General features: G+C 46.4%; 1 protein-coding gene across 11 annotated transcripts in view; it reads left to right on the forward strand.

Annotated features, from left to right (window-relative positions):
- PTPN3 (protein tyrosine phosphatase non-receptor type 3) overlaps nt 1–23,706 on the forward strand; it is a 145,271-nt gene that overhangs the window by 116,465 nt on the left and 5,100 nt on the right. For 10 of the 11 annotated variants that reach the window (XM_027105264.1, XM_027105261.1, XM_027105262.1 and 7 more), the window contains 7 exons: nt 1,414–1,574; nt 13,023–13,113; nt 13,395–13,456; nt 15,568–15,714; nt 21,800–21,928; nt 22,825–22,970; nt 23,445–23,580. In XM_027105264.1, coding sequence (XP_026961065.1) covers nt 1,414–1,574; nt 13,023–13,113; nt 13,395–13,456; nt 15,568–15,714; nt 21,800–21,928; nt 22,825–22,970; nt 23,445–23,580 — 872 coding nt within the window. The remainder of the gene's footprint in view (nt 1–1,413; nt 1,575–13,022; nt 13,114–13,394; nt 13,457–15,567; nt 15,715–21,799; nt 21,929–22,824; nt 22,971–23,444; nt 23,581–23,706) is intronic. The other variant, XM_027105263.1, reaches the window with a different exon arrangement.

The raw sequence follows: 23,706 nt of genomic DNA on the forward strand, positions 1-23,706 counted from the left end.
ACGAGGGGCTGGAACGAGAGCATTCCGGCTGGGCCGGGGGGGAGGGGGTCCTCTACCAGCCCATGGCAAAGGGCTGGCGCCTGTGTGAGGTGAGGGAAACAGATGTCTGTAGACGATTAGAGCTTAAAGAGCAGTGCCACTGATTTTCTATCACTGTAATGGTAAGTTCATTTTTCAAAGAAACATTCAAGTAAAAAATGAGTTGATTAAAAGAAAAATAGTAACATAGGGGATAGCAGATAGGACAGAAATCATGAAAATAAGCAGAAGATCTGAGCTTCTGTGGTCAGTGGAGAGAATGTGGTCTTTAGCGTCAGACATGTGGACTGAATTCCCGTGTCCCACCCTGACAGGCTGGGTCACTTTGGACAGCTCTTTTGCCCTGTGAATCAGTGTCCTCATCTGTAAAATGGGAATAAAGACCGCTGGTTCAGAGTTGTGAGGATTCAGTTCAACTATGTGGAAAACACAAGAGTGGTTCCTTTCTTTCTCCTTTCCTGTTATCTTGAAGGCAGTGGGGAGTCATTGAAGGCTCTTGGGTAAGGGAAGTGACTTCTCTTTCTGGGTAGAAAGGGAACATTCAGAGATGATCCCAAAGTTTGAAGTGACTAGACAGAAAGAGGCACATGAGGCTGGGAAGTATTGTGCATGGTTGGGGAGAGGGGGTCCTCTGTTTGTTTTTACCCGTATTGAGTCTGATGTGAAGGGAGATTTCCAAAGAGGAAGCACAGAGGAGACTAGAGATGTTTACTTGGGAGCCTCCCACCTAACAATGGCCTCGAGTTACAGACTAACTGACTGAGCTCTGCGGGGCGGTGGTGGTGTGGAGAGAGGGTCAGACCCCGCACCAGTTTCCTGCGAAAATGCCTGTTTTAAGGGAGCAAATGAAAGGGACCAGAGAAGGAAGGAAGAGCAGGGGTAGAAGAATAACCAGGTCACAGAGAGCAAAGGGAGAAAATCTGTTTTCTTTAAAAACGTCCTTTCCCTTTCTCTTATCCTTGGCAAAAGCCTCTTGCGTACTAAACACAGTCATTTAAAACTAACCAGCGGGCTTCCCTGGTGGCGCAGTGGTGGAGAGCCCGCCTGCCAATGCAGGGGACACAGGTTCGTGCCCTGGTCTGGGAAGATCCCACATGCCGCGGAGCAACTGGGCCCGTGAGCCATGGCCGCTGAGCCTGCGCGTCCGGAGCCTGTGCTCCGCAACGGGAGAGGCATTTTGTATAATTAGTACATATTGAATCATTCAACGAGAAGTTGTATCTTTGGTGAAAATGATTACCATGTGCTTAATCATTTAATAAGATGTTTTAAACCATCTGCATTCAGGTGTCGTAAGTCTAATTCGGGGGGAGGAATCCCATCACCCAGCACGTGGCTGCGCAAGCCAGACAAGCTCTTTCTCGTCCGCTACAGCTGTCCACTCGTTTGCTGACATCAAATCTGAAGATGAACTGAACCAGCTTTTCCCAGAGGCCATTTTCCCCGTGTGTCCGGAGGGTGGAGGCACGCTGGAGGGATCCATGGAACAGCTAAAGAAGGGCCTCGAAAGCGGGACGGTGCTGATCCAGTTTGAGGTAAGAGACCCCCAGTGCCTCGGTGGGCTGCTCAGCTGCTGCCAGGTCATCTAAGTCACCAGGCAGCTGTGCTCATGGAGGGACCACAGAGGGACTCATGACCTCAGGGAGAAAGCGGGCTGGGGACCATGGCCCATCGCTTGCCCCCCGTTCTAGTAACGATCAGGAGTCATGGAGAAACGTCAGAAATCGAGGAGGTGGGACTCTGAGCATGTTTAGCTGCTAACACAAAAGCTCAGAACACTCGGCAGTCGAAGGTAGTGGAGAGGCGGCGTGGATGGGTGCAGAGGGATGACGGGGGAGCTGGGCCCCGTGAGGGCACAGGGGCTGGGCTTCCCAAGTCCCCCAGAACCGTGTGGACACGAAACCAAAGTCAGACCACGTCTTCCCTCCCCAGGAGCGACCTCTGCTCATGGGATTGAGCCTGTTGACAAAGGCACATGCAGAGACTTCACAAAACAAAGTAGGACCCGAGGAGACTTGTGTTCAAGTCAGCTGTACTGATCACTAACAGAATGAAAACACAGTATGTTTGTCTTCCACATTTTTAAAAAGTTGTAGAAAACAGAGTAGTTTGTGCAGTAAAAAGGCAACAGAAGAGCACAGAGAAGCATAAAGTAGGCCAGTGAAAGAAAACTGATCATGATTAATGACAGCATACACAGTCTGGATCCCTAAATTAGGAGAGAGTCTCAGGTCAGATTCAAAAGCGGAAATCTGCACTGCAGAGTTTATTGGAAAGTTGTATAAAGGAAAAAGTCACAGAAGCAAAACTAGGACATTTATCAAATATATGTGACTGCATATTGATTCAGGAAGGCATGAGTAATGTGAGTATCAAACAAGAAGGAAGCAAAGCAGAGAGTCGAGTGAGAGAAAGGTTTATTCTATAATGGTGTGAGGAATAGAATGTAAATAAAATACATTATTAAAGCAATGTGTATTGAACAATAGTAAGAAGTAAAACCCACAAGGGAAAGGTGAATTGGCCCCACCAAAAACAATCAATAGGGGATTTTGAACTTGACAGCCTTGACAGATAATATAGACAAAAAATAAGCTGAAATCAGGATAAGAGGGTAGGAATAATATAGTTACTTGGATAGACTTGCTAGACATATACTGAACATCTACAAAGAGAGAGAGCTCTTCTTTCCAGTTGCCTGCAGGAGGCCAGGTAGGCTTAAGATTTTAAAAGAAGAAAATGTAGAAGTTGTATTCTCTGGCTTTTCATTGCAAAAAAGCTCAAAATTGAGACATACTTCTTTAAAAATTTTATTTTATTTTATTTATTTTTGGCTGCATTGGGTCTTCATTGCTGCGCGCGGGTTTTCTCTAGTTGAAGTGAGTGGGAACTACTCTTCGTTGCGGTGCGTGGGCCTCTCATTGCGGTGGCTTCTCTTGCTGCGGAGCATGGGCTCTAGGTGCAAGGGCTTCAGTAGTTGTGGCTCACGGGCTGTAGAGCGCAGGCTTAGTAGGTGTGGCACACAGGCTTAGTTGCTTCGCAGCATGTGGGATCTTCCTGGACCAAGGCTCGAACCCGTGTTCCTTGCATTGGCAAGCGGATTCTTAACCACTGCGCCACCAGGGAAGCCCCGAGACAAACATTTTAAACACTAAAACTCAATTATATTTAAACACTCTCCAAAATAATTGAAACAAGGAGCACTTCAAAGCCAGAATATATCAGTTTTATTCTTTTTGGAGGGAGTTGAAAAGGAAAGTCAGAGGGGAACGGCACTGTGGAGTCATTTGTTCTTTCATTCAACGAGTATTAGGTATTCACCACGTGCCAAATGCTACATCAGGAGCACAGTGAGGGAAGGAGAAGCTGGATTTCTGACCCCAAGGAGCTTACGGTCTAATTTTGGTATATTTGTGGGAATGTATCACGAGTCCCAGAAACAGCTAAAGACCAAGATAGGGTGAGATTTCATTCCACAGACTGTATGTTCTGTAGGGACTGGAGGTGAGAGGATTCCAGGAGGTCCTCTGGGGTGACATGTAATGTTAATAGAGGGTGGATGGGATTAAGTGTGGAGGGGAGGGTATTCCAGGAGGGTCACAGCCTCCTGGACCCTAATGCAGACTAAGCTCAGAGGGTGTCAGGTAGGAAACAGGCCTCCCGGGGGTGAGCAGCGCTCAAGGAGTCCTGGGAGATGTCGCCAGGTGATGGAAGCCCTTCACCCAAGACGAACCGGGTCTCTTTGATAAGATTGTCCACAAGGAGGCGCTGTGGGCTCTTGGTGAGGAAAAAGACGGTGCCTGGTCTTGACCGATGCTGCAGAAAATGCCCTGCACTTTCCTGTTTTACATACAGGAATCCCCTATCAGGTTTTCCTTGAACAGTGTTCATTGAAATTCATTAGGAAGATAAAAAATGCTTTAGAAAGAAGTACCCACTTGTCCCCCTGTGTTTTTAAGTAGTATTTCTCAAAGGGTGACACCCTGACCATCTGTACGGATATCACCTGAGGAGCTTGTTTAAACGGGCCCAGCCCTTAACTACTGAATCAGCCACACTGGGAGGGGGCCTGGATATTGCTTCTTAACAAGATCACCAGGAGGTTTTAATGCACAGGCTGATCCTGCGGATGGGAGAGTCAAGATCGTACCAGAGCCATTGTCCCGCTGCTGCCCATCCTAAGTCCTGCCTTTAGAGCTTATGGTTGGACTAGAGAAGAAATAAGATATGGAGAACATAGAATTTTTAGGGTTAAATTTTAGTACGTACACATTTCCTTCATTTAGTTTAAACATTTCCTAGAAATTGAGTCGAAAAACCTTCTTTTTAAATAAGTAAATTTGAATTCCAAAATACAGAACATAACAGCAGATCTGCTCTGTGATGGAGCCGGTGGGATCCATCATCCTGCCTGTCCGTCTCCACACTGCCCCCCAAGGACCCCTAGACTGTGGAACACAATTTAACAACCACTGCTAGAGGTGGGAGAAGTTGTCTCACACAGCTGCTAGAGGAGGGGAATCCTAAAGGAAGACAAAGGGAAACCTTTAATGCGCCCTGATTGTGTGCCAAGGGCTTTACAGGCGTGTCTCACAGCATTCTCACAGCAGCCTGCTGTAGGGCTGGATCAGGGTCTCGGAGAGGTTATCTCACAGTAAACGGCACAGCCTGACTGGAAACCAGGCAGGCTTCACTCATGGAGCGTGTTCTCTTAACAGCTGTAGACCCTTTGTGTAATTATATAGGTAACAACAACGTGCTGTTTCTACGTGAGAGTTGTTAGAATAGCATGACGTCAGAGCTAGAAAAGATCTGAGATGCTGTCTAGCCACGTGGAGCCAAGCAGGCTTCAAATCCTGACTCTACCACTCATTTCCTGGGTGACCTCAGGCACATCCCTTAACCTCTGTAGCCTCTACTTCCCCATCTGTAAATTGGGTATTTTGTGAGCTGGTTGTAAGAGTTAGATGAGATAAATACTTCATGCATTGTCTGACGCACAGTCAGGGTGCAAAAAGCAACAACTATTATCATTCATAAATAGAGGAGTGTAAAGAACCTGCCCAGTCCACACAAGAGGTGGAACCCAGCACCGTCTGACTCCCACCTATTCTGGTTCCCCACCTGCTTCTCCTCCAGTGCTGTCAGCAGGTGGGCGGCTTGGCTGTCGGAGGCTGTGCTCTGAACGGGAGCAGGAAGTGGGTGCTGGTTCCTAGCAGGTGCCCATGCCACCCACTCAGCAGCACAAAGGGCCTGTCCTGGGGTAGCTGGGCAGTGGATGGAATCCCTTTTGCAATGACAAGCTGGTTTTCAGCAAAGCTTGCTTTGAAGCATTTTCTTCATTAATGGAATTCCCCTGTCCCTCCCATGGCTTTCAGAAACAATTACAAATGTGTTCCAGAAAGCGTTGGGTCCCAGCTATAATAAAATCATGCTTAATAATTAGCATTTCTATAGCACTTCGGAGTCTACCAAGTGTGTCTCACATATGTTGTCTCAATTGACTCTCACAGCAATTCCGTGAGACAGATATGGCCAGAATTATTTGGATCACTCCTTTATAAGTGGAGAGAACAAGGCTCAGAGGCTATGGAACTTGCCCAGTGTCACCCAGCTGGTCAGAGACAGAGCTGGGATTAGAATCTATGTTGAAAAGTCCATTGTCAGAACTCACCTGGTATGACCCAGTTCTTCACTCAACCTCTGATATGAGCCCTTCCCTCCAGGAGCTACACAGTGTGAGCTACTCAATGTGGGCAGTTTGCCAGCATTTGTGACCAGCCTCGAACTGCCTAAATACTGTGTTCAGGCAAGGTAGGGCGTCCCTCTGTCTCTCGTGTAAAGGCGCCCAGACTTGGGGTTCACAGGGCTCCAAGTCCATTACCACCAGGATGCTCTCCTCCTCTAAAGAACTCGTTGCCTCAGCCTCAGGGTCGTTCCTTCCTGAGAGTAATTTGTGGCTCATCTCATGCTTTTTCCGAGTTGAGCTTTCTGTTTAGGCAAGGGAAAGGGTGTGCATTTGGTATAGACAGTGCTGGATAAAAGCTAAGTGATGATGTTAACTGTCCTTTGAGAACTGGTTTCCCATAAGCAAAGGCCCCTTGTGCTCAGCCTCATCCAGTGGCCTTGCAAGCTCTTTGGAGACTTGTGGAATGCAGTTGATAGAAAATGAGAAACATTTATCCTCCCACCTCTCAGGACTGACGAGTTAGAGCAGTGGCTACAAGGCTCCACCAGAGGTCGAGTCAAACTCGGATACCCCCACCCCTCCCACCTCAGCATCTTCCCTCTTTGCCAAAACCAGAAGCCATCTTTTTCTCTCTTCTGACCACTGTTTCTCCCGAACCCACTCCTACATCATCCACTGTAAGAAACATCCATTCCTGTCAAAACAGGTGACTTACTGGTCGCTGTGATCATTATAAAAGTTGATTTGGGGCTTCCCTGGTGGCACAGTGGTTGAGAGTCCGCCTGCTGATGCAGGGGACATGGGTTCTGTGCCCCGGTCCGGGAAGATCCCACATGCTGCGGAGCGGCTGGGCCCGTGAGCCATGGCCGCTGAGCCTGCACGTCCGGAGCCTGTGCTCCACAACTGGAGAGGCCACAACAGTGAGAGGCCCGCGTACCGCAAAAAAAAAAAAAAAAAAAAAAAAGTTGATTTGGAAGGACAAAGGCAGCTGAAGACTTACACATGTAGGTGTACCTTCAAGATCAGAGCTCATACTAAAAGTTTTTTTTTAATTTTTCAAATTTTTTTTTTCTTTTAAGAAAGGCAGACATTATCAAGTATAACACTTGGAATACAGGGAGCGAACTGCGGGCTTTGGAATGACCACGTGAGTGGCCTTTACATTTCAAGTGCCGGGGACCAATATAAAGGAATTGCCACCCCACCTCATTGTCAAGTATTTATCTGTGAAAGGGACGCTGCAAGAATACTTGAGTATGCCAGCACTGGGATCTGCATTTGGTACTGTGATTTAAAGTAGCACTGTTAAAAATAATAATAAAGTAGCACTATTGAAAGTCCCCAGATTGCCAGCAACAATGTCAGTTCATTTCAGCAAACCTTTACAGGAAGGTAGAGAGAAACTCTGAGTACCCCGTCAGCAGTGTCCTTGCTCCCTGACTGGGTCTGTCAGGTACAAGGGAAAGTGGAAGTCCCCAGTGTGGACGAGCTGTCTGTGAGCAGTAAGTTGTTCTTATGTCTGCAAAGTGGAGGACAACCTCTCGAGGCCTTCATGAAAAACGGGCTACCCTTAGCTTAGTTACATGCCTCCATGCCACCTCTCGTCCTGCTTTACTCAAGTGCTTTGTCCCCTTTGTCCAAAGCAGCAGATCCCGTTATTCCTCGACTCTAAACATTTTATTTAGCACCTACTATGTACCAGGCACAATGCTGGCCTAGGGTTTATGGTGGTGAACAGAACAAACAAGACACCTGCCTTCATGGAGACCACAGTTTAGTGCTTGATACAGAAAGCACAGTAAATAGGTGTTTTGAAAGTCGTTGCCCTGCGCTAGATTCTGGGTTATTGCCAAGGGCATGAGAGGGAGTCCGTTTCTACTATTTGCTCTCCTTACTCTTTGTCCCTTCCAGTCCCTCCATTTTCTTTCTTTTTTTTTTTTTTTTTTGTCTTTTCCTTTTTTCTTCCCCCTTCTTGGGTTCTCAGTCTTCAAGAACTCCAGTGAGAATTCCCCCTTCATCTGGTTGTGCAGTTGATGGGGTGCTTGCTTCCACTGTGCCAGCCCTTGCCAGCATCCACTGGATGGAGCCAGTTGGGTGTCCAAAGCCTTTATCTGAGCGATGTGAGCAGGTTTCACATCTTTGGTTGGGCCAAAAGTCTGAGGAGATCAGAGTCATCTCCTGATGCCCTCTCTCTACTTTTAGATGATTTTTTCAAAGGAGGAATGTTTAAACTGGAAAACTGTGTGTCTTATCCATCCCCGACCTGTGCTGGTCAACTCCAGCTCCCACCGTTCAGTTTTTGTCTTTGGAGGCCAGAGCCGGTGATATTGATGCTGCAATTTAAATACGGTTGTTCCACAGCAAACCCTCTCAGCTGATCTTCTTATAATTCACCCTTATGCTCACAGCTGCTTAGAACTACACTCTGATATGATGAGAACAAAGCATATGAGGACATAAAAATTAAGATTTTAATAAAACTAAGTGATCTTATAACCCTCTGTCCCTGTGACCTTCTCCAGCCTCCGGATTGCTCTCATTCTAGGGCAGAATTTAAGGGACCTTAAAGACTAGGAGCTCTTGCCTGCTTCACATACCTTTAGCCCAAGAATGAACAAAGCAAACTGTGTCATTCCAATGAGCAGTTCTTGAAAGAGCCTTTTCTCAATTTCTGGCTAATATAATAGTCTTCATAATAGCTCATTACCTCCCATCCCTGATCCTTCCAGAAAGATATACCTGTGTTTCCAGCACATCACTGTCTACTCCGGACCACCCTTCTCTGGGCAGTGTTTTCACACCCAGCCTGCCATGCGGCTCACAAGGTCTGGAGAAGAGTACATAAATTGAAAGAACTTGAAAACCAACTGCTAACACCTTCAGAAACTAAGTGTGTGAATAGCACTGAAGCAATTCAGTGGGAATAGGGTTCAGGGTTAGCCTTGGCAAGGCAGGCATAAAAATGAGTGTGTTGTCAACCCTTCTAAAGGCAAAAAAAAAATCTTAGCTTTATTCACCCAACTTTCTGTAAAAAATTTTTAATTTTATATATATATTTCTTTTGTTGTAGTTCTTTTTTTTTTTTTTATTTTTGCGGTACGCGGGCCTCTCACCGTTGCGGCCTCTCCCATTGCGGAGCGCAGGCTCAGCGGCCGTGGCTCACGGGCCTAGCCATTCCGCGGCATGTGGGATCTTCCCGGACCAGGGCACAAACCCGTGTCCCCTGCATTGGCAGGCGGACTCTGTAGTTCTTTTTCTCACTTCAGTCATTTGAATTTTTTATATAAATGTATTTATTTGTTTATTTATTTATTTTTGGCTGCGTTCAGTCTTCATTGCTGTTGTTGTGGTGCATGGGCTTCACATTGCGGTGGTTTCTCTTGTTGCAGAGCACAGGCTCTAGGCACACGGGCTTCAGTAGTTGCAGCATGCAGGCTCGGTAGTTGTGGCACACGGGCTTAGTTGCTCTGCGGCATGTGGGATCTTCCCAGACCAGGGCTGGAACCCGTGTCCCCTGCATTGGCAGGTGGATTCTTAACCACTGTGCCACCAGGGAAGTCCCCAGTCATTTGAATTTTTAAAAATTCATGTTGTAATAATTCAAGTAATTCAGAAATAGCCAAAGTAAAATTAATTGTTTTCTGACCCCCATCTCCTTTAGCTTCTCTCTCTGTTGTAATTTACAGATAATAATTTGGTGTGTATCCTTGCATACTTGTTCCAGTGATCTTGCAAATATATTTTATACACACACATATATAAGTGCACACACATATGTTATATACACATTGTGCGTATGCTGTTATGTGTAGAAATGGGATCACCACTGTATTATTCTGTGACTTGCATTTTTCACTTAAATAGATGAGTGGAATCTGTACTTTTAGTCTATCTTATTCTATTACTTGCACATAATTTTGTGGTATAACTATATCAGAATTTAAGTCAACACTTTTCCCTGTTGGGAAATATTCAGGCTGTTTCCAGTTTTCTGCCAAAGAAAATATTTTGCCACCAATAAATTTCTTTGATACGTATCTTTGTGCATTTCTGTCAGATAAAGCCCAGGGTGTGCATATTTAAAAATTTGAAGACAGTGCTATAGTACTTTATTTTGTATTTTATTTTTAATACTTTACAATCCTATCAACAGATCATTACTGCTGAGATACATTCATATCCTTGTTGTGATTAAAGCCTTTTGCTAGGTCTATGCTCTTCCTCTAGACCATCTCAAGTTGATTACATTTACACTTTTGGTGTTTGTTTTTTTTTTTTGGTGTGTTGGGTCTTTGTTGCGGTGTGCAGGCTCTCATTGCAGTGGCTTCTCTTGTTGCGGAGCTCAGGCTCTAGGCGTTCGGGCTTCAATAGTTGCAGCACATGGGCTCAGTAGTTGTGGCTCCTGGGCTCTAGAGTGCAGGCTCAGTTGTTGTGGCTCGAGGGCCTAGTTGCTCTGAGGCATGTGGGATCTTCCGAGACCAGGGCTCGAACTTGTGGCCCCTACATTGGCAGGCAGATTCTCAACCACTGCAGCACCAGGGAGGCCCTACGCTGTTGTTATTTGGAAAAGAAAAACTTTTTACCTCCAGGTTAGCTTTACTGGTTATATTCACTCAATTGGATTTCACTTCTATGCAGTTAGTCAGTTAGAACCAAATTTTCATTTAGGGGAATTTGACTCAGATATTCTCCTCCTCCCAGAATCAAACCAAAACTTCTAATAAATCATGAATTTATTTTAAGAAGGAGCCCAGAGAGTTCATTAAAGCTCCCAGACCTTTAAGAAGTTGCTTAGTGGCTACTTGATTGTTATGAACTGAAATTGTAAAGATGATTAATAGTTGAGCCTAGGGAAAGATTGGAAATTCTGAACATTTGGAAAATGTATGAGACATAACATAATTATCATTACCAAAAATGTCTATGCTAATTCTCTCCTGGTGATTTCTGTGCAATTTGTTTAATAAAAGAACTAATAAGAGAAAAAACAGACCAACGGAGGCTGGTTTATAAAGGAAGAAATACAATTTGCAAAAATATACAGGGAAAGACATGGTTCCACCTCCCTATTCAAATTGTAAACACATTTTAGTTGATGATACTGGCTGCAAGTTGGTGGACTAACCATTCTCATACACCCCTGGAGGGCAACTCCATTTTGTGTGTGTGTGTGTGTGTGTGTGTGTGTGTGTGTGTGTGTGTGTGTATCAAAGTCCTCAAAAATGTGCTTTAATGCAGTAATTCTGTTCCTGGGAGTTTGTAGTAGCAAAAAATTGAAAACAGTCTAATCAAGAAGTAGAATAAAAGTTAAACTATGAAAACCTTATAGATTATTGAGCCAGTAAAAATCATGTGTATAGAGAATACTTCAAGTATTTAAATGACACGGAACTAGACACTATATAATAAGTGGGGAAAACAGCCTTCAAAATTATAGTGGTATTTCCCAGGACATGTCTTGTGAGACGTGAGATCCTCCATGGCCAAATTAGCTTGAGAAATGCTTAGCTAATCAGAATTTAATAAGGTTATGCACTACAGGACTTGTCGTCTTAGAGATTCATAGAACATAAGGTGACTTGTAGCATTTCCCAAATTTCCTTGACCTTGAAACTTTTTCTAAGCAATACCTGGTAGCTTCTTTCAGAATACTTGGGTTCTATAGAACATAATATGGAAAGTGCTAATAAATGTTCAGTCTCATTTTTTGTTTTTAAAAACATAGTGATATCTGTATATTTTATGTGTTTACATATATAATTACATATGTTTGTATATATGTGTGTGTGAAAAAAAAAGCTGGAGAAGATAGATGAAGGTCATCTCAGGACTTCCCTGGTGGCACAGTGGTTAAGAATCCGCCTGCCAATGCAGGGGACACGGCTTTTAGCCCTGGTCTTGAAAGATCTGACATGCCGTGGAACAACTAAGCCCATGCACCACAACTGCTGAGCCCACGTGCCGCAACTACTGAAGCCCGTGCGCCTAGGGCCCATGCTCCGCAACAAGAGAAGCCAGAGCAATAAGAAGCCCGCTCACTGCAACAAAGAGTAGCCCCCGCTCGCCGCAACTAGAGAAAGCCCGCCCGCAGCAACGAAGACCCAATGCAGTCAAAATAAATAAATAAAATTTTTTAAAAAACAGGTCATCTCAGGGTTGTGAAATTACTGGTAACTTTTTTTTTTATATTAGTCTGAATTTCTTAAATTTTCTGCAAAAAAAAAAAAATCACTTCCAACACTGAAAAAAAAAGTTGTTTTTAAATTCCCATAAAGTTAACTAAAATCCACTGGTGAATAGTGTTTCACACTCTAGTTTGAAGTGGGGGACACAGTTGTATAGAAAAGAAAACTCAAAAGGGCAAGGAGAAACTTTGAGAGGGGATGGATGTATCTTACGCCTTTATGGTGGTGATGGTTTTATGGGCGTATACTTATCCCCAAACTCATCGAGTTGTACGTTAACTATATACCACTTTTTACATGTCAGTCATACCTCAATAAAATGTCACTTCAAAGAAAAAAACTCAAGCATTGGCGTCAGATCTGGGTTCAACCTCTGGTTTTAATCTTGAGCAAAGCATTTAATCTCTGCCTCTCACTTAAAAAATAAGAATACTATTAATACCTCTCACAGAGCTGTTGTCAGCATCACATCAGGTACAGTACGAATGTGTCTAACATGTGCTTGTAGATATGCAAAGATGGTTTTAACTGAATTATTCACTAATGATTGCATGTATAGGGAAATACCTCTTTAAATGAATGTTTAAATGAAATTTACTATGTATTGGAATAAATGTTTTTACTGTGGGAGTATACTTCTGAAATGAATGAAATGAAATGCTCTTGTTCTTAGCAAAGAGTATGGTTCACTCTATTAAATTGGAGGGAAGTGTTTTTAGACTAATGTAAATGATTTCCATTTAATTTTTAGTCAGAATTCTTTCTTTTTCTCTACGTACTTTTAGCTCTTGTCAAATAATTGTCATAAAGATGAGGTTTTACTTACTGTGATCCATTATCTGTGACTCACACCCCTTCTTATGACTTTTCCTCAAAGATCATCATGTTAAAAAAAAAAATATTGAAGAATTTAGTCAGTTTCTCAGGGGATTGTAGAATTTCTTATTGGGAAGATTTTTCTCTTAATATATGAAATCACTGTTAAATGTTAAGATTTTGGTGCTGTGACTGGTAAACTTTACTGATGAAGTATATTTTCACACTCTCTCCATAGCTGTTTTTTGCAATGTTTTTTCTCTTTTTTTTTAACTTCTCTATTTGTCATTTAGCAACTCTACAGAAAGAAGCCCGGTTTGGCCATCACATTTGCAAAGCTGCCTCAAAATTTGGACAAAAACCGATATAAAGATGTATTGCCTTGTGAGTATCCGGCGTGAATACCTCCTCCCCGCTACCACACACACACTGAGATAATGTTTCCCTTTTTAAAACAGATTGTCTGGTATTCTGGAACGATTTTCAGTGTGTCTGTAAACACCACCGTCTTTACTGCAGCCGTTTCAAACTCTGAACAGTTGGAGAATAGTGTTTATGCTAATAAGGCGAGAGCTGCAGATGGGGCTGGGAACTGAACTCTTGTTTACTCGGTGCGATAAAAATAACACTAGGAATAATCAGTAAATGTCTTGCTCTCCCCACAGATGACACCACCCGGGTATTATTGCAGAGAAACGAAGATTATATTAATGCGAGTTACGTGAACGTAAGTTAAAAATCTGGATCATGAGAAAAAGCACATTAATCACTGCAACAAGCGTGACAGTGGTGTGTGAGGTGCTTTGCAGTTGGCGAAGTGCTTTCCCGTTCACTCCCTCATTTCATCACCACAGCAGCCGTTGAGGGAAGGCAAAATAGTCTCATTTTACAGAGGATGAAACTAAGGTTCAGAGACATGTAATAATTTGAAAAGTCACAAAGCTAACGGAAGGTGAGACCAAAACTCAGATTCTGTGTCTCTGACTCCATCATCCACATGCCTTCTGTCCTCAACTGCAGACATTTAGGTGTTCTGTTGTTTTGGCCATTGGTATGTTTGTAACTTTCTGTGTTTTTCCCCCATGTCGTTACATCCTGCCTATAAATAAGAAAAATAAGACCACCTCTGGGCATATAACCCAAAAACAAAAGGTAAAAGATTTCACATGTTGTGGGGAAAACATTCATTTCACTCTGAAAATGCATGTTGGGCAACTTAGCCTCTCTGAACCTCAGTTTCTTTATCTAAACCAGGGGTCAGCACACTTCTTCTGTAGAGGGCCAGACAATAAATATTTTGGTCTCTGCAAGCCACGAGACAAAATTGAGGATATTAATTAGGTACTTATATAGCCGTTTAAAATGCAACCATGTGAGGGCTTCCCTGGTGGCGCAGTGGTTGGGAGTCCGCCTGCCGATGCGGGGGACACGGGTTCTTGCCCCGGTCCGGGAGAGGACATAACAGTGAGAGGCCCGCGTACCACACACACACACACACACACACACACACACACACACACACACACACAAATGCAACCATGTGAAAACACAAAAAAACACCTTAGGCTTGCAAAGTGGCAGTTAAATTTGGCCTTCAGCCCGTAGCTTACCAACCTCTGATCTAAATGAACAGATGACTTTTCAAGTTCTCAGGTTATAGCATGATATCAAGAACAACCAGCAAGAATGGGTCTGATCAGTGATTCCACTTATTCAAAAGCATCTGTGGGATTCATTGACCCTCACTTCAATATTCCTGGTGTCCTGCAAGCAGAGCATCAGAAATGGTGGGGCTGCTAGGACCATGCAGTCCTGGGGTGGGGACTGGCTGAGATCAGGGCTGAGGAAGCCCTTAACCCAAGCACCAACCAAACCATGAGTTGGGCACCTCCATTTACCTTTCCCATCTAAGAATGAGTGAATCACAGTGCCGCTCCAAAGCTCAGCCAGTTCTGAGTGTTCTTTCATAGAAAAGACTTAGTTTAGAAGCAGAAGGAGAGCAGGGTGGGAGAGGGACACTGAGGACAGTTGAAAACATTTTCACATCTAGCATTAATCAACTCAGATGGTAACCTTGTGAGGTGATGTGTTCATGAACTCGACTCTAGGAATCATTTCACAGTGTATACATATATCAAACCATCATGTTGTACACCTTAAATATATACAGTTTTTATTTGTCAGTTATACCTCAGTAAAGCTGGGGCTGGGAGGGAGACTGATCGACTCAGTGGCACAAACATTGGCAACCGTGCAGAAAGCAAAGTGGAGCAGCAGTTGGTGGGATAAGCCTGTATGGCTTATGCTTCAAAGAAAATAAATATTTTGATAGAAAACCCTGCATAGGGAAAGATGTAAGCATGAGGATTGGCATGTGTTGCTGAAAATGCAGTTACCCAATATTGACTATATTTAGGATACAGCGGTGAAGGTCATTTAAACTCTTTTCCATCTCGTAGGTCCACTTCTGATTATCACCTATTGACTATCATATAGTTTTATCTTAAATATCTAATGCTAGTATTATTGTTAAATACTAGCATTTGAAGCTTTTTTTTTTTTTGGCCGCATGGCTTGTGGGATCTTAGTTCCCAGACCAGGGATCGAACCTGCGCCCCCTGCAGTGGTAGCGTGGAGTCTTAACCACTGGACCGCCAGGGAAGTCCCTTTGAAGCATTTCTGAGAGTAGCTTTTTCTTTGATTATTCTTATTGGCCAAAAACTGATAGAGATGTTATTCTGGTGTGATGACAGTCACTAAGTGAAAGAATGTAAGATCCAGTTCCCTGTCCACCTTGTGGCAGTAACGGATTCTAATGCCTTAACAATCTCTTGCCAGATGGAAATTCCTGCTGCTAACCTTGTGAACAAGTACATTGCCGCTCAGGGACCCCTGCCACATACCTGTGCACAATTTTGGCAGGTAGTCTGGGATCAGAAGTTGTCGCTCATCGTCATGTTGACCACTCTCACAGAGCGAGGGCGGGTAAGTGGCTTGATCTCCAATTCAGAAGTGTGCATGTCACACTGTGCTCTGCAGAACGTGAATTTCAGAGCTGGAAAAGGTCTTAATGAAATGTCACCCGGTCCAACCCCTATGTGACCCATAAATCTCCTGTACAGAGCTACTTATGGATACCTCCAGTGACTGGAAGCTCAGCACTTTTCCTGCCCACTCCCTGGCCTTTCCAAGCTAAGGAGTGATCAGACAGCCCCTTCCATTCCTGCCTCCGATCCATTATAACAAGCAGGAAGGCTCTTCACCTTGCCTTACCTGTCCAAGAACCCCTGTTTTAGCTGTGGCCTTACCCACCCAGGACAAGTGCTGGTCCTGAGAAGAGCAGTGTGAGTGCCAGGTTCACAATGGCCATAAAAAGTAGAAGAAATGACCTCTGTCAACCTCTGCTTGTGTTGCAGCAAAACCTGATGCAAAAAAGAGGTGAGAAGGGCTTCATTAGGAGAGTGATGGGCACCCTGCTGTGCTCAGCCTGACGTGCATTTTCCATAGGAACAGATCGCTGATGATATAACAGAAGTCAGTGTGCAAGGGATACTGTGCAGCATGAGTTCTCTAACTCTTGCCTGCATCTGGGTATCTTCATTATGAAATGTTTATCCAGAAACACATTCCAAAATCAAATATAAAGCCATTTTGAACCACCTATTTTGAATGATCTTTGTGCCACTTCCTCCCAGGCCTCTCTTTGGTAAGTAGCTCAGAATTGAGCTGTGCTGAAAGTCAGCATACAGGATTGGAATGGATAGTATGTTTGAGGAGATCAGGCTACCCTCTCACCCAAAACAGCAAAATAAGTATTCCTACTAGTTCTAGAGAGACCCGTGGATTGCAGAGGGCTTTCACCACAGGTTGTCCCAGGCAGATGGCTCCCCGCCTTGGCTAAAACACTTCCAGGGTCCATCTATGAGTACTCGGCTCTGATTTTTTTAAAAATCCCTCTTTACGACACGCTGAAATCCACGTCACTTTGAACCACCACCCCACCCGCTTCTCTTACCTGGAAGACTCAGTAATAAGTTACCCTTCTCTTCTATGCAATGCCCTTTCAGATATGTGAAAATAACCCTCGACTTCCATTAAGGTGGCGGTCAGCAAAAATTGTCTGGTCTTTGTCTCAGTGGTGCTGTTAGCCAGTTTCCCCATTTTGTACTCAAGCATTTGACTCCGGAAACCTACATGCAGCACGCTGGTGGGGCTCTGGAGCCAGATGATCTGGGTTCAGAACACATTCTTCTCGAGCAAGTTATTTAACCTCTCTGACCCTCAGCTTCCCTGAATATAAACTGCAGATACTAGTGCCGCCTTGGAGGGTTTGTGAAGACTAAGACGATATATGTGAAAAGCCTAGAGAGCTGCCTGTCGCAGGTGTCCAGCAAACATTAGCTGCTGTGTGTCTGTGTGGCCATGATTATCATCCCTGGGAGGATGAGCCGTCGGATCTGGCCTTCTGCGTGCGCTTGGGCTCCTCGGGCTTTCCATCTGTCATTCTCTGTGTTGGCTCTCACCCTTAGCTTCTTGTCACTCACGGTCTCGATCAGAATCTCTTCTCTTCACATAAGTCACCATTTAAAAAATGTAAAGGCCCTCAAGAAGCAGTAGAAATCTCCTTCTAGAATACTGTGAGTCAGAGGCGTTGAGGGCACTCTTCGGGGAGCAGGTGCTCGTTCTCTCAGCTCTGCTTCCAGCCCTGGCCGTCTCTCCATCTTGTCTGCCTGGTTACCGTGGGAACTCTCAGAAGCTTTGCTGAAACCACCAGGCAGCAGGTCTATGGCATCACCTGATCTCCTTGTCTGGAAATCTTGTTTTTGCCTATTTTTAATTTTTGTTTCTATTCCGGTTTTGTATGCATGTGTGATTTTCTGATCTTGTTTTGGAAAGGCAGTGCAATTACTGGGACCTGTTTTGAACTTAGGGAACTCCAGCTGGCTCACAGTCCTATCCTGTCCTCTCTCTTTTTCTGGAGCGCCTGCACCCATCTTGTTCCGTGGTGTCCTGGGTAAGAGGGCAGATGCTAGGGCCATGCTTCCTGAATTCGAATCCCTGCTCGGTCCCTTCCTACCTGTGTGGCTTAGGAAACCTGCAGAACCTCTACGTAAAATGGAATAATAATGACACCGATCGTCGATTTGTGGAGTAACTGAATGAGTTAACACAGGCAGCTTTCTTGGAACAGTGCTTGGCACACAGTAAATATTATACAGATGCTAGCTAGCAGTAATAGTAGTTTGAGTACACCTTAGTTGTTGCCGGGGCTGTACTATTACTGTAGTATTATTTATTATGATTCTTCAAATTGGCTCACCTTTTTTTGCTTTAAAAAATTTCCTTTGGGGCTTCCCTGGTGGCGCAGTGGTTGAGAGTCCGCCTGCCGATGCAGGGGACACGGGTTTGTGCCCCGGTCCGGGAAGATCCCACGTGCCGCGGAGCGGCTGGGCCCGTGAGCCATGGCCGCTGGGCCTGCGCGTCCGGAGCCTGTGCTCCGCAACGGGAGAGGCCCACGTATCACAAAAAAAAAAAAATTTCCTTTGAAATATATATCTGAAATGGAAGCCCAGTATCACTTGCCATAAAAAGAAGGTATGTGTAAAAATGCAAAAACCACAAGACAATGTTTTTAAAGTCTAAATAAATATTCTTGCCTTCCAGGCTGTGAACCCAAGGCGTGCTTGCCCACACACTCATGTGCTGTCTCCTAAAAAGAGAGTTAAAGTGCTAGGGAGATAATGTTAAAGCTATCCTAGACCCCAGCTGAGAAACTCTCTATGGCATACATGGAAAAACCCACTTTCCCACCGTGTGGTTCTATGCCGTTTAGTACAGAGCCCCATCTCCTCCTAGCCTCCTGCCAAATCCCACACTTTGCAGGCCTTGATCTGGGCCATTGTGGTGTGTTATAGATGACAAGACATCGGCCTTGTTGTCTGCAGAATCTCCCCATATGAAACTGTGCCACGTTTGCCTGCCTGTTCTGTGACTCTGGGGAACGTGGATACTCCAGGTTTTCTCAGAAACTGCCCATGGAGGTGCTACTCTCAGAGCTCATGAGGTCTTTCAGTGGTGCTGCAACTCCTGCGAGCCAACACCTGAACCCATGGGGCAGCCAGGAGCTCTCCTCACCTGTGTTGGGCTGCTCCTTCCCCTTCAATGTTGGCTCGGCCCTTCCCAGCTGCAAGATCATTGTTCTCCTTGGAGAAAAGAGAGCGCCAGCAGGCGTGGTTAGTGACAGACACCTGCCCCGATGGCAGTCCCTTCTTCCCCTCATTCTGCCTGTTCCAGCTCAGGAGAAAAGGCCCTTTCTTCCATCCAGGAGGCCCTCACTTCCACCGGCTGCCCTTGTAGGTCCTGCCCCTCCTGTTTTGTCCTGATTGGAGTCCGCTCTGAACCTGAGCTCCTCCAAGGTCTCCATGTAACCTGGTGGGTTGGTTGGTTTCCCAGCCCTTTCTTCCTAATGGAACCCCTTCCGGCTGGTTCCATCGGGTTAGAGATTCCCATCTCCCACGAGTCAGAGCATTCCCTTCGTACGCTCTGGCCCTGGGAACTTACCTCTGTTGTTTATCAATGGTTGGAAACCTGTTCTCAAATCCAGGCGACGCGTTTCCTCCCTCTCCTGTTACAAACGCTCAGGTGACCTGAGCCCTTTATCCTGAGGTCCCTTATCTGGTCCTCACCACCCCCCTGAGTTCCTCCTGATTAGGAGTCAGTCACTCCAGGCCAGCAGCTCTGTCCCCTACTTCTTCCGAGAGATGAAGCTCTTGGCATGTCCCGGTTGCTTTCTCCCATATTCTGCATTTTGCGGGGTGAACCTCCCCACAGGCGAATAGCTGGCGGGGTCCCCGTCGCCGCTCTGTGCTGCGCTCACGTCTGTAGGTGCTGGAAGCCTTGCCCAGGGGCCAGTGGTCAGTGAGGCGCTCCTGCCACAGAATAGCTTTCATTTCTCCCTCTTTTCATTCCGACCTAAAACGTTTTCCATTGTGTTCTCCCTTCAGGTCCATGGGTTTCCTCCAAGAGGAAACAGAGGTATAGAGGTATATAGTCTTTCCATTGAAAGGGTCTTCTCCTTCCCTTCCCATCAAGGATGTTTCTTCTGGGGGGAAAATTATTTTTTACATCTATATATGCTCCATTTCCTATATGTAGGGTCTGACACAAGTGGATTCACTCTCTGAGCCTCAGTTTACTCTTATGCAAAACAGAGACAATGATGGTATCTACTTCATAAGATTGTTTGGAGACCCAGATAAAATAATGTCCATAAAAAGCACCATTTAGTGCTTAGCATATACTGATCAAGATAGTAGGCATTAGGGAATCCCCTGGCAGTCCAGTGGTTAGGACTCCGAGCTTCCACCGCAGGGGGCCTGGGTTCGATCCCTGGTCGGGGAACTAAGATCCTGCCAGCCGCACAGTACGGCCAAAACTGAGGTTCAGAGAAGCGAAGTACCTTGCCCAGGATTGCAAATTAGTGGAACTTATCAACCAGGAGGGAAACTCAGGATGTGCAGAAACTTCTTGTTCTTTCCGCTACACCCCCAGTGCTTAGAGATCCAAATAGACCTAAAATCTAAATTTGATCAAGGAGTAAAGAGAGTCCAGTTCTGGTCAGATTCACTGGGAGTCTCTGGAAATAGAGGTATTTGTGGCTCAGCCCTGCACGGGCTCGTCACTTCAGAGCGAAGCTTGCCATCAGCTGTCCTGTGGGCAGGACCCTTGGGAGCCTGCAGCAGACAGCTACACTCCCACAGATAAGGAAGCAGTTGCAGGCCTGCTGGGTGTTGGCTCTGCCTCGGGTTCTGTGGACAGCAGTCCTTCGTGTCTTGGAGAAGCTGGGAAGTGGCCACTAACCAAAATACCCAGGTGTAAGGTTTACAAGTAAACTCTTAACGCCACCTTTTCAGCAGCATGCTTTAATTTCACATATTCACTGTGATGTTTGAAAATAAGAATAGAAAAGCTCTTTTAAATTACGTGCATCTGTTGGTTTATACCCCCTCTCAGCTGTACGTAAATGTAATTTTTACCCAAGTTGATGCAGCTGTAGGCTTGGAGAGAACATTTGTTTTGAATGCGTCAGAATTTGACTTGATGGGTCTATGATGGGATAGGCAGCTTGGCCCTGAGCTTTGCTTCGAGGCCAGAGGCAGGAGTGAGGCTGCTAGGGAACACGTTTCAGGATTTGGAAGGGGGAAGAGAAAACGGGAGAGGCCGTGGGGAGCCACAGCAGCCCTGGACCTGGGGCAGCCCGCTTAATCCTGCTGAGCCCGGGTTTCCCCCTCTGCTGTCTGGCACGCGTCAGCTCCGTAGGAGTCGTATACGAAAGCACTGGTGGGGCCTGCGGCAGCAGTTATGGTAATGGCCACCATCACCGCTGACCTGCCCCCACCCTGCAGTGAGCCTGGCACTGCACACCATTCTCTCCAGCCTCTGTCACCATCTGGGAAGCAGGTGCTGGCCTGTCTTTCAGGTGAAGAATGTGAAAGTCAGAGAGCTTAAGTAGTAGCAGGTTCAAGGTCACAGGGCTCACCGTGGAGGAGAAAATGATCGTAGCAGACGTCGGTCTGGCTCCCAGAGGCGTGCTCTTAGCGGCTGTGCCGTGAGGAGTGGACGCCGAAGGAGGGATGAGGTGGAAAGGGGTGTTGAGAGCAGAGAAGGGGCCGAGGGACGGGGGTGTCGGGTAGAGGTCGCTCATAAGTCGAGGCCCCACGTCGGAGGCTCTCCTGTTTCTCCAGCAGTTGGACCCTGGTGATGAAGGAGGAAAGTCTGTGCGCTCAAATTCCAGCTCCAGCTGGAGTGAGAGCTGTGGCCTGGCCCCTGGCGGGTTGACCTCTCCCCCCCTCCCCAGCTGCCCAGGGGAGGAAGGGAAATTCCCCGCCCACCCTCAGAAAACAGACGCAGCACAAAAGTGGCCTCGCCTGCGTCTCTCTTCTCCCAGCAGCTCTGAGTACCTGGTGCGAGTGAGAGGGCTCTGGCCAAACATCCAACCCGTCTGCCCAGTAACCGCCACAAGGACCGCCGCACAGCCGAGCCTAACCCCTCCCCGCTGGTTCCCTTGCAGACCAAATGCCACCAGTACTGGCCCTATCCTCCCGAGGTCATGGAACACGGCAGCTTTCACATCCGCTGTCAGTCGGAGGACTGCACCATCGCTTACGTGTTCCGTGAAATGCTGGTCACGAACACCGAGGTGAGCACTGCACGGGCGGCGAGTGGTCCAGGGGAGGGCACGGGTTAGAGGCAGGTGCTGAATCAGCATCCACCGTGGGCCCGGGTAGCGCTCTACTTCTAGGTCAGTCTGTGTTTTCACCTGGTGGGCATTTCAGTAGATGTACAGACGGCCTGGAAAAGAGCCAGCACCTGTGTCCACAGCAGCATATTTCACAATAGCCGACAGGTGGAAACAGCCCAAGTGTCCACTGACAGATAAATGGATAAACAGAATGTGGTGTATTCATATAATGGAATCCTAGTCCCCCTTTACAGAGAAGGAAGGTCTGACACATGCTACTGCATGGTTGAACCTCGAAGACATTATGCTGAGTGGAAGGAGCCAGACCCCAAAGGTCAAATACTGTGAGGTACCTGGAGTAGTCAGTTCACAGAGACGGAAAGGAGGACGGTGGTCACCAGGGCTGCGTGGCTGGGGAATGAAGTTAGTGTTTAATGGGCACAGTGTTTCAATTTGGGAAGATGAAAAGGCTCTGGAAGGAATTGTACATAATGTTTAACATGGTAAACTTCTTGTTATGTGTCTTTTGACCATAAAAAAAAAGAGCCAACGTGGGTGGCCCTAATCGTAAGTACCATAGGAGCAAACGGGAAGAGACCACTGTGGGCAGAAGTGGTGGAGGAGACATCGGGCAGGAGTTGGTCCCATCGGAACCCTCGAGAGTGGGTGTTTGGGAGCGTATGGAAGGCGGGTGGGCAGGAGTTGGCAGTGGCCGTGGCAGGGTGGTACCCAGTGGCTAGAAGAGTGTCCGGAGACAGGAGCTCCCTGGCTGGAGGCCGGAGCGGGGCCAGGGTCCTCCTGTCCACCTGCCCACCATCCAGGTAACTCAGCGAGGCCACTCTGTCTCTTCGCAGACTGGAGAGGAGCACACCGTGACGCATCTCCAGTACGTGGCATGGCCAGACCACGGCGTTCCCGATGACTCCTCAGACTTTCTGGAATTTGTAAACTATGTGAGGTCCCTGAGAGTGGAAGGGGAACCCGTCCTAGTTCACTGCAGGTACTGTGGCTTGTTGGCTCTATTTTTTTAATACTCATACTCCTTGGGAAAGGCCTGGAGAAAGTTGGCAGGCATCAAGCCCACCTAAATCCCACAAGACTAGATATGCTTTTTACAAAGCTCTCTTTGCTTTCCTTCTTCACAATTCAAAAGATCCGGACAAACTTGTGACTGCAGCGCAGAACTGGAGAACAAACTCCCTCCCTCATCTTTCCCTCTGTTCCCAGCTGACTGACCTCACAGCAGATGCGCATAAGATGGGGGGTAGAGTTTGCACGGAAGGGTGGGTTTCTTCCCGTTGATTTTTAAGCCCCTGGTCTGTTCAAGAGCACACCTTGAGCGTGTGTTTTGTGTTCTTTGAAGGTCAGAGGAGGAAAGCTCCCTCTGAGTAAGCGTGGGAACTGGCGAGGAGCTGAGCTGGGCTGTGCAGAAATGCTGTCTGAGCAAATCCCGTCTCTGCTCCTTTCCCCCCAGTGCTGGGATAGGTCGAACCGGTGTGTTGGTCACCATGGAAACATCCATGTGCCTGATCGAGAGGAACCTGCCCGTTTACCCACTGGATATTGTTCAGAAAATGCGAGACCAGCGCGCCATGATGGTGCAGACATCAGTGAGTAGAAATCCAGTAATAAAAATACTAACGATGGCCAGGCCTGCACGAAGGACTTTTGCAGGTCGAGAGACCAAGGCCCCAAGGGACTGAGTCACTTGCCCACGGTCACAGAGCTTGTCAGGG

Source organism: Aethalodelphis obliquidens, unplaced genomic scaffold (genome assembly GCF_003676395.1).
Source record: "Aethalodelphis obliquidens isolate GAN/ISIS:26980383/991018 unplaced genomic scaffold, ASM367639v1 scaffold7, whole genome shotgun sequence".
Taxonomy (NCBI): Eukaryota; Metazoa; Chordata; class Mammalia; order Artiodactyla; family Delphinidae; genus Aethalodelphis; species Aethalodelphis obliquidens.